The 10,762-nt window shown below is 34.2% G+C and overlaps 1 protein-coding gene across 1 annotated transcript; it reads right to left on the bottom strand.

Annotated features, from left to right (window-relative positions):
• Positions 1–1,877: 1,877 nt before the first annotated feature.
• Positions 1,878–10,548, bottom strand: LOC105320333 (amiloride-sensitive sodium channel subunit gamma-2). The gene is made up of 12 exons (XM_066066193.1): positions 10,203–10,548; positions 8,643–9,169; positions 8,269–8,349; positions 7,916–8,007; positions 7,407–7,570; positions 7,138–7,227; positions 6,387–6,501; positions 6,008–6,086; positions 3,737–3,794; positions 3,189–3,301; positions 2,438–2,519; positions 1,878–2,324 (listed from the first exon to the last, which is right to left on the bottom strand). Exons 1-12 carry the CDS (start codon positions 10,536–10,538, stop codon positions 2,100–2,102), a joined length of 1,962 nt encoding a protein of 653 aa, XP_065922265.1. The 5' UTR covers positions 10,539–10,548; the 3' UTR covers positions 1,878–2,099.
• Between the last annotated feature and the right edge of the window lie 214 nt (positions 10,549–10,762).

Below are 10,762 nucleotides of genomic sequence, written 5' to 3'. Positions count from 1 at the left end.
ATATGTAGTTCTATGTTAAACTTTGAACCCCGCCTGGGGCTGCAGTTTTGATTTGAGGGTCACGATTTCTAATCTTCATTATACATACAAGCTTTTGTGTAAATATTGGCATTTCTGGTGCAGTGGTTCTTGAGAAGAAATTTTTTTAAACATTTTCCTAAGGTATATCTATGTTAAATTTGAACCCCGCCTGGGGCCCCAGTTTTGGTCCGAGGGTCACGATTTTAACAATTTAGAATCTTCACTATATATACAAGCTTTTGTGTAAATATTGGCATTTCTGGTGCAGTGGTTCTTGAGAAGAAGATTTTTTAAACATTTTCCTAAGGTATCTCTATGTTAAATTTGAACCCCGCCTGGGGCCCCAGTTTTGGTCCGAGGGTCACGATTTTAACAATTTAGAATCTTCACTATATATACAAGCTTTTGTGTAAATATTGGCATTTTTGGTGCAGTGGTTCTTGAGAAGAAGATTTTTAAAACATTTTCCTATGTATTTCTATGTTAAACTTTGAACCCCGCCTGGGGCCCCAGTTTTGGTTCGAGGGTCACGATTTTTACAATTTAGAATCTTCACTATATATACAAGCTTTTGTGTAAATATTGGCATTTCTGGTGCAGTGGTTCTTGAGAAGAAGATTTTTAAAGACATGCACCCTATACTTACTGTTTCGCAATTATCTCCCTTTTGAAAAGGGCTGTGCCCTTTATTTTTACAATTTATAACCCCCTTTCCATCAGGATGCTTTGTACCAAATTTGGTTAAATTTGGCCCAGTGGTTTTTGAGAAGAAGTTGAAAATGTGAAAAGTTTACAGACGGACGGACGGACGACGGACAACGGGTGATCAGAAAAGCTCACTTGAACCTTCGGTTCAGGTGAGCTAAAAACAATAAAAATAATGGCTGAAGCATAGAGGTGAAACATTAATCACTCTAAACATAATCAAATAATGAGGAGGGTTAATATATATGCACGAAAAACCAAGAAGAACCATTTTAACAAGACCTTGGACTTTCGGTTGGACGTAGCTATCTATTTCTTGCGTCAAAACAAGTTAAAAATGACGCGGTTTAAATTGAAATATGCACCGATTGCGTATAGTCTTAGCTCAAAAGCCAGACAAATCTTATTGATTTCAAAGAGTCATGGCTATCAATGAAATAGACAGGCCTACGTCACATTGCTGTTTGGCACATCTACCCAAAATCCAAGCTCTTGTTAAAATAGTTCAATCAATATTCTAGGATTTGTATCCTTTGTTGATAAGTTGATAAAGGAAAACGTGAAGCAAGAATCAGTTCTAAAGAAAATGAAAATATAAAGTATGGACAGGGATTTTTTCCACAAAGGTCTGCATGAAACCAAAAGCTTATGTGAACTAAAATCAGTTAGATACTTGTGTAATATACTGACATGAAATAAGGATCATGTGTAAGCTTTAAGCACAATAATGTATATCTATAAGTGATGCAAATAAACCGCTTGCATGAAGGCAATGGTCTAATTACTATATACATGTATATTTGTTCGATAGATGTTCAAAATACTGCACCCTATAAATAGGTGCCAAAATGTCACTTTGGCGCTGACATAATTATCTGGTTCTTTGATTTTTACTTTAACTATAATGCTTTTCATATGTATACTTCATTTCATGGTATATTGGCTTTGTCATACATGCAGGTAATCTTCATATTTTTTATTACACGTGTAGTGTTGATCATTAATATTCCAGTTTCAAATTGAATCAATCTTGCATAAAATAGAAGAAAAAAAACATAAATTTATCGACTATAAAATATAGAAATTGTAAATTGCCAAATACCACACACATTACAAAACATCAAAATTAGTGTTAAACCGTTTGCAACGTTTTATTGATTAAAAACTCGCATTTCATTAAACTTTGAACAGACAAATAACGTATAATTATACATGTATATTTGTAAAGTCAACAAATTCAATTCTTAAACAGCTCTTCACACAATTCATTTCTTTTTCATTAAGTTAAAACATCACAAATATACGTATATCATTGTAAAACGTTAATCGATCTTTAAAAAAATAATTAAACTATAAAAGCAGCAGTTTGCTCTCTAAAAATGTCCAATACTTTTTTCTTTCTCCCCCTTCCCTGCGAGGGGGTCACAAAACGACAGTTCAGTCACCGGCGTTAGGGCCGGGTCACGTTTCGCGAAAAATTTATTCCTCAGGAGATTTAGAATTTCGATCAGAAACTGAAAAACCTCCACAAAGCTCAAAATTGAAGCTCCCATAAACAGACCAAGCGCACCTCCTATGTCAGAAATAAACTGGAACCCCTTTAAAGAATAAAAGAAAATATGAAATGACAGGTTAAATCTGCTTCTTACTTTTTTTCCATGGTATTTTTTTCCTCTCTCAATTTTTAGTACTAGTACTTAAAAGTACTTACATCATACATTGGTTCTTCCTTTATTTCTTCGTAATTCAAATCTTCGTAATAAATGACAACTTTCAGGAAATTTCCTGAGATTCTGAAATAAGATTCAAAAATCCAAAATGAAGGATTATTCTTATTAGTCATGTGGGTGGGGGTAAGGAATCGTGTGTAATTAAAGATGCTAGCTTAAGGTTAAGTTCAGTTTTTTCACTTAAACCAAATATGTTGATACAAGAGGAACATATTTATAAAAAATAAACATGTATAATAATCTTCATAAGTATACAAACATAGTCATGCAGTAAAAGATAGTAAAATGCTGTTTTCAGTGTTCCGAATATTGTTGTGGATTGAAATTACTAATTGTCTAAAATTAAATATCTTGCATTCAAATGGAGCGCATCTTCGCTAGCCAAGGGTTTACGATCCACTCTGCTCCTCTACAACGTAAACCTTTGGCTAGCGAAGATGATGGAGCGATGAATTAATATTTGCATGTATAACAAATCTTGAACAGTATTTATAATTTATACAACGAAACTATCATATTGATGCATAAACAAAAGAGGAAATCAATGCTGACCTCAAGTGAAATATGCACTTATTATACCAAGAACAAATGGAATAGAAAACGAGCAGAAGTATTTTTGTAATAATTTTTACGGTGCATAATAGAAATATGTAAATTGTAGTTTTAACAATCAATATATATACTTATACATGTTCGTTTAAAACGGAGTATGAATTTACTTTAAAACCCGACCTTTCTATGGCGGCGGCGTCCAGCAATATATTGCTGTTCACTTTGACGCAGTCTGCTTCGAAATACCATTTTACACCAGTTTCCGAGCAGATTTTTTTCATGATGTTCTCTGTCTGAAATTTCAACAAAATTAAAGCATGGCCAATTCATATATAATTATGTTCATATTAATAACTGCGCGTGCTTTGTCTACGGTGTTTATAATCCAAACCGAGATTAGTCTCATTCTCACAAAAATGATTGCACTAGGATAATCAAAGCGGAAAAAGAATGACATCGTCTTAGTTTTATTACCCCGAGGACAATTAAGATACTTCCAAATTTTCAAAAATCCTGGTAAATATCAAGGCTTTCATGGGTTTTGGCACTTATATCCCGAAATGTATGTACCTCAAACAATAATGGTTCATTCATTGTAATTCTCTTTTTCTGTAAATCTGTGAAAATTTTGGATATTTCTTCGAGATTGAAATCGACAAATTAAAATGCACGTCTGCACGCATAAATAATACTTAATAGCACCACAGGACATAAACGGTATACCTTACCAAGAACTTTTTACTGGGCCAGGAACGGCCGGACAAGCTTGTGTCGTAGACTAACTGCCTGTTTGGGAAAAAAAAGAAATACCATGTATACATTTTTTTCCTTAAATCAGTAAAATATTTACACTCGTGTTTTTTTTTAATTGGGGCAAAAGAAGGATGTTGCAATTTTGCTGTTTTAAAAATTTCAATTTGAACTTTTTTATGTCGAAAATCATATTGCATGCGTATATTTCATTTATTGAATGGCGCACAAAATTCATTTTCCCCGAAAAAGATATTTCATAACATTTGTCATGATACGTGATTATAGTATATTTACATTTCCAGTGTCTTTGCTTGTGATAACTCTACGAATCGATTTTGTACTATATAACTCATAATACAAATAACGCCAAATTGAGGCGCCAGCGGAGTTTGCTTATTTATATTTACATGTAAATATGGCTTAAAATTACATAAATATAAGTAATAAGGAATCATTCTTTGAATATTATGAGGTGATAATTTCGGTCGGGACGTGATTAAATCTATCATAAAGCCCTTCGGGCTTTATTGGATTTGATAACGCCCCTACCAAAATTATCACCTCATAATACTCAAAGAATGATTCCTTATTCCTTATATCAATGACTTTTTAAAGTGTGTGTGTGTGTGTGTGTGTGTGTGTGTGTGTGTGTGTGTCTATATATATATATATATATATATATATATATATATATATATATATATATATATATATATATATATATATATGAGTTTATGCCTAATTAGAACCATTTTAACAAGACCTTGGACTTTCGGTTGGTCGTAGCTATCTATTTCTTGCGTCAACATAAGTTTCAAGTGAAGTATGCACCGATTGCACAGTCTTAGCTCAAAAGCCAGACTAATCTTGTTGATTTCAAAGAGCTATGGATGAAAGGCCAGCAAGGAAATAGACAGGTCTACGTGATATTGCTGATTGATAAATCTACCCAAAGTCCAAGCTCTTGTTAAAACTAGAGGTAATGTGAGCAAGCTCACAATTGATACCCCCCGCTAAGATAAAAATCATAATGCGTGTATTTTTCCAATTATAAAAAATATTGGATGAATCTATTTCACCGTCCATTTTCTATAAATAACAACTGCTCTATTTTTTTAAAACTGCTGGTCATAAGCAATATTTGTGTGAAATAAGAACATTCAATGCTTCTCCATAAGAAAGATAATGACCGGACACGAATTTTGCACTTTTACTACCAGTGACCTTGACCTTGCCCAAATGACCTTGGGTCAAAGTAATGACACACCCTTTGGTCATAAGCAATATTTGTGTGAAGTTAGAACATTCAATGCTTCTCCATAAGAAAGATAATGACCTGACACGAATTTTGCACTATTCTCCCCAACGACCTTGACCTTGCCCAACTGACCTTGGATCATGGTCATGACACACCCTTAGGTCATAAGCAATCTTTGTGTGATTTAACAACTTCCAATAATTCTCCATAAGAAAGATATGGACTGGACACAAACTTTTTCTGCCAGTGACCTTGACCTTGCCCAAATGACCTTGGGTCAAGGTCATGACACAGCCTTAGGTCATAGGCAATCTTTGTGTGAAGTAAGAACTTCCAATAATTCTCCAAATGAAATATATGGATCGGACACTAATTTTGTATTTTTCCTGCCAGTGACCTTGACCTTGCCCAAATGACCTTGGGTCAAGGTCATGACACACTCTTAGGTCATAAGCAATCTTTGTGTGAAGTAAGAACTTCCAATAATTCTCCATAAGAAAGATATGGACCGGACACGAATTTTGTAATTTTTCTGCCAGTGACCTTGACCTTGCCCGAATGACCTTGGGTCAAGGTCATGACACACCCTTATGTCATAAGCAATCTTTGTGTGAAGTATGAACTTCCAATGTTTCTCCATAAGAAAGATATGGACCGGACACGATTGCACAGACAGACGGACAGACGGACGGACGGACGGACGGACAGACGGACAAGGTGATTCCTATATACTCTCCCCCCAAACTTCGTTTTCGGGGGGTATAATGATTCTAAGGGGAATTGGATCCGTATTGTTCAGTTATAATCCCAGTGTTACTGTAAAAAATTACTTTCCAATGATTTAAAGAACTCTTATTATAAGATGGAAAAATATACAGCCGAAATTTCAAGATTAAAATTTTAAAACATGAGAAGTCAATTCAACAGACGACGATGATGACGTCAAATGACGTTTAACTTGGATCACATAAAAGAAAGGTAAACCTACTCGCAGGGACTTCGGCAATCACAGCTAATCAAGTTGTTTTCCAGCTTGAAGTTCAAATATTCCTGGCAAGATTCATGTTCTGAAAATGGTTATAAAACAACTTTTCTTGATGGTGTGCATGCTAAGTATTTCACCATATCTTATTTTATACGCCGATACTTAATTTTAATCGATGCATAACCCTTTTATATATTCTCAGATTATTTTCCTTTCTATATTAATTTCCTTAAGAAATGCAAATCATGATTAATATTTATTTAATACCCTTTTGTATCTTCGAAATGTAAAATGATAGTAAGTTTTTTAAGCTAGAGCTGCTTTTACGAATTGGACTAAGTGTCTTTAAAAAATCATTGCAAGAACAGAAGTATGTACAAACCAGTCGAATTTGAACAGAGGGGCAGCAGAGGAAGAAAGCCGTTGACGTTGGAGTTGGAAGGAATACATCCACACTGCTTAATTATTTCTCTCTGTCGACACAGCTTTAAGCAGGCCTGTAAAAAAATAATTATTATTGTTAGTGGTAGAATTGGTTGATTTTATTAAAGCAGGCCTGTGTAACAACAATCATTATCGCTAGTAGTAGATTCTAAGAATTTGTTGACTTTATGGAAACTTTAAATTGTAATTGATTACGTTTACTCAGGGTTTGAGATTTCCAAAAAAATATTTTTACTGTGTTTAGTATGAAAAATATGTCACTGACCTAAAGTGAAAAATAGCACTACTATTATAGGGCTACAATGTACAATTAGCAGGTTTTCGTTCCTAACAGTGGTTTTTGGCGCCCCTGAGTAAACCTAATTCTTAAGCCATAAACATAAGTCTCCATAAACATTGACCTAAAAATCATGCTTGAGTTTGGCTTTGTCGATAACAGCGATTGAAGTTGTAAACCCAGATTAACGTTAATTTACGAAAATTGGTTCGCGGGAATATAAATCAGTACTTATTTTAATTAATTGCAATCTATTCAAAACAATTTCAATTAGATGCACAGGGTAAAGTTTATTGATTACATTGACGTGTCATCGACCAATTATCAAGAAACCAGCAGTATGTGTTGATGAATTTATAAAAAAAAAAAATATCATTATTTCAAATATTACATTAATATGACAAAAAATTACCGGTATTGTGTAGCGTATCCCAAACATTTTTTTGAAGTCTTTTCCAGATTCGCACTGACCATGAGGTTCTGATGCTCTTCGATAAGATACCTTGAAACATAAGCAAGATTTCTATCATCTTAGTTAAAAAAAATCTCTATATTCGAACACGTTCTTGGGAATTTTTATCTTTATCAAATGATATACTTCAAATAGATTAAGTTTGGCGTGTGACACCATAAAAATGTATAAAGAACTTATGAATAATAAAAAAATAAATCAAAACTTACTAATCTCATTCCGATGGTTGTTTCATATCGAGGATTCAGAGTGAATCCTTCCTCTTCCGGAAAGGGGAACGTCCCGGGTTCGTGAATTACTAATCTCAGTCCAAATGCGTCCATATAATCGGCAACGTATTCATTGGTTTCAATATTCAAGTTTAAGCGAAGACCTAAAAAGGATAAGAATGTATAGCAGTTTGTGTGAAATATGTTTTATTGTATAGTGGGTTTTTTGTCTAATTAGAGTTCCTCATCATCTCATTATTACCACCTTCATCAAGCTTCCTTCTGTCACATCAAGCGCTACCATTAAGTTACACGTCTACCCAATTACTTCAAACATTTTTTAGGAATAGTCATTAAAGATAATGTACTGATTTATCCAAAAAAAAAAAAATTTTCTTGTTGTTTTTTTATAGACAATGGTATACATGTTTTATTGTACACGTACTAAATGATTATGAAGAATTGCTGACAGGAACAGTACTCAGTTAATAAAATGTATATGTACAAACCTAACAGTGGTCCCGATCGCTTTGTTATATAAGAACTGTCCTGAAATGTGTAACAGTTGCCATATTCCAGAGACTGGAACAGGGTGAAGTTGCTGGAATGCAAAATAAGATTCAAGCATATGTCGCAAACAAAATCATTTTTTTAAAAAAAATCAAGTTTCATACTTGAATTAATCATTTACATTTGTAAGTGCAATTTAAAAAAAAAAATCATTTCTAAGTATGTTAATAAACATTTTCATAAGATTACATTTACTTTCTAATTATGCTAGAAAAAGTTGGTATTAAGCAATACAAAAGGAAACATTTTATCTGACATTATAGAAAAATAATTCAATTTGGACTATGAATACTTTTCGTAGCATTCGTTTCCGTTGAAAGCACAAGATACAATCATGTCGGAAATGGAGTGGCCCACTTTTTCTCTGGTGTCGCTGAAGAAAATGTGAAATAAATACTAGTACATGTAATTCTGAGTAAGAAATTTGAAATATTAAAAAGAAATACGCAAATTCAGTTGCAAAGGTTAGTTGTCCAAGTAAACAAGTCAAGATTTAAGAACAAAGAATTATTTTTTTTTAAATTAAAGCATTGAATGATATCAAGAAAAACTCTGCACCAATCATCTTTTCTTTATGCAATGATCATTTAGATCTATATGCTACATTTATATGCATGGTATCGGTTTCCAAAACCTTCATTTAATTCAGAAAAGAATGCTATGTACCTTGGATTTTTCTGAAATTCTTCTTGAAATTGAGACACTCTTTGATTCCATTCGTCTTGGACATAGTGGGTCAGCTCTTCTTTATAATCTTGGAAATATGACCAAGTGCCATCGCTAGCATAATCTCCCGACCCACTACCATAATAATGATCTCCCGAACCACTACCGTAGTCTCCCGAACCGCTGGCGTAATCTCCCGAACCACTACCAGAGTCTCCCGAACCGCTGCCGTAATCCCCCGAACCGCTACCGGAGTATCCCGATGTACTGGTGTGATAAGAACTAACTGTGTTCGTATTATCTCCCAATAATCCATCGGATGCTCCATACAAACTTCGTTTCAGTCTCTTTCTTCTTCTTGACTTTGAAGACAAAGAAGGCGAAAAAACCTTTTGTATTCTTTCTCTTCTTGAGGCCCCCAGTCCATAGATGCCAGTGTTGTGTTGATTTGATATCGGACGGCGCCATTTATTTGATTTGGCGTGAAGACTTCTTTTCTTTCTACTCCACAATGAAGGATTGGTACCCTGTCAGAGATTCAAAAATAGTTGGAAAAAATCTTGAATCGAGTTAAACGAATAATATGATTCCATCTATTTCTTACGGAAACTTATAGTTAGAACCATTTAAATAAGACCTTGGACTTTTGGTTGTACGTAGATATCTCTTTCTTGCGTCAAAACTAGTTAAAAATGATGCGGTTTCAAGCGAAATATACACCGATTGCATAGTCTTAGCTTTAATTCTTGTTGATTTCAAAGAGCCATGGTTGAGTGGCCAGCAATAGATATATAGACAGGTCTTTGTCTCATTGCTGTTTGGCACAACTACCCAAAGTCCAAGGTCTTATTAAAATGGTTCTAATTTATAGCTCTATAGAAACAGCCAGACTAAAATCTACAAATCCCGTTTATCGATTGGTCGAAACCTACAGCGACCTAAGAAAAATCACGGACTGCACGGATGGTGTCAGACTCAAATTCCTATAGGAGAGGATTTAGCTGTTTCTTTAAGCTAACGTACTGATGTACATTTACAGTAATTTGGTGGATTTTATTTACTGTTTACAATCGATTAATATTTATTAATTTGTTAAAAGAAAATTGTAAATATACAAAATGAAATGCTTTCTTTGATGATTCATACGGGTTTGAAATGAAGGTAGCGATCATTGTAGAAAACAATTACATATAAAGCGGGTTATGTATTTTTTTTCTGCAATGATCGCAACCTCAATAACCCGCATGAATCATCAAAGAAAGCATTTCATTGTGTATATTTACATCTTTCTTTTATACTCAAATTGATAATTTGATTGTACATGTTATCAGTAGGGATAAACATCGTCGGAAACACTGTTTTTCATTTAAACATGCAATAAAATTATTTCTTTTGTGGCTTATGCTGGTATAAAGATATCGAGCATTGCAGAAAAAAATATTAGCTCGCATGAACCTCTTAACGAATTTTTTACACTCACTCTCTCTCTCTCTCTCACTCTCTCTCTCTCTCTCTCTCTCTCTCTCTCTCTCTCTCTCTCTCTCTCTGTGAGATACTCACATTGATCACATTCTGTGTATCTTTGTTAGTAAGACTCAACTTTGATAGTTTAATAGGGTTCATATTGCACAGAGATACAGCCGGAAACGGGAGGGAAGAAAACCTGAGATCCACAGAGGCCTTCACTGGGTAAGAACGGAAAGATTTGAATAAAAGAGACAATTGGTAACTCATCCCTCCGGTGGCCCCTAAAAACACCAGAATCCAGAGCACGCGCTGATACCAATATTTAGAAGTCACCCATCTGGAAACTCCGTGGATGGAGGAATTTTCGGCCATAGATTTCAGCATTTCCTTCAAGGATGTAGTAGACGTTTTGTCGTTGTACATAGCCATCTGAAAGAATTGATGAGAACTTCTATTTAATCATGAACAAAAATATCATTTTGATTAATAGCCCTTTTCATAGAAACAATACAAGTATATATATTCATGGCAACGATAAACTGAAGTATAAAGTTGGCCCACGATTAGACTGCATAGTGTACATGGGGGACACTAGCCGGTGTAGTCCAGAAGTTCATGCTATCTAAGTGTACCTAAAGTTTTAAAAAGAACTT

This window comes from Magallana gigas, chromosome 7, assembly GCF_963853765.1.
Source record: "Magallana gigas chromosome 7, xbMagGiga1.1, whole genome shotgun sequence".
NCBI lineage: Eukaryota > Metazoa > Mollusca > Bivalvia > Ostreida > Ostreidae > Magallana > Magallana gigas.
The sequence above is the reverse complement of the archived record's forward strand: the minus strand, read 5'-3'. Positions and strand labels throughout refer to the sequence as shown.

What these genes read in the sequence shown, in the direction of transcription:
- LOC105320333 (XM_066066193.1), bottom strand. Translation starts at nt 10,538, where the DNA reads ATGGCTATGTACAACGACAAAACGTCTACTACATCCTTGAAGGAAATG. An exon ending in GGAAACGAATGCTACGAAAA is followed by an intron (nt 8,008 to 8,268) that starts GTATTCATAGTC and finishes TTTGCATTCCAG; the next exon opens with CAACTTCACCCTGTTCCAGT. An exon ending in AGGAAGAACCAATGTATGAT is followed by an intron (nt 2,325 to 2,437) that starts GTAAGTACTTTT and finishes TATTCTTTAAAG; the next exon opens with GGGTTCCAGTTTATTTCTGA.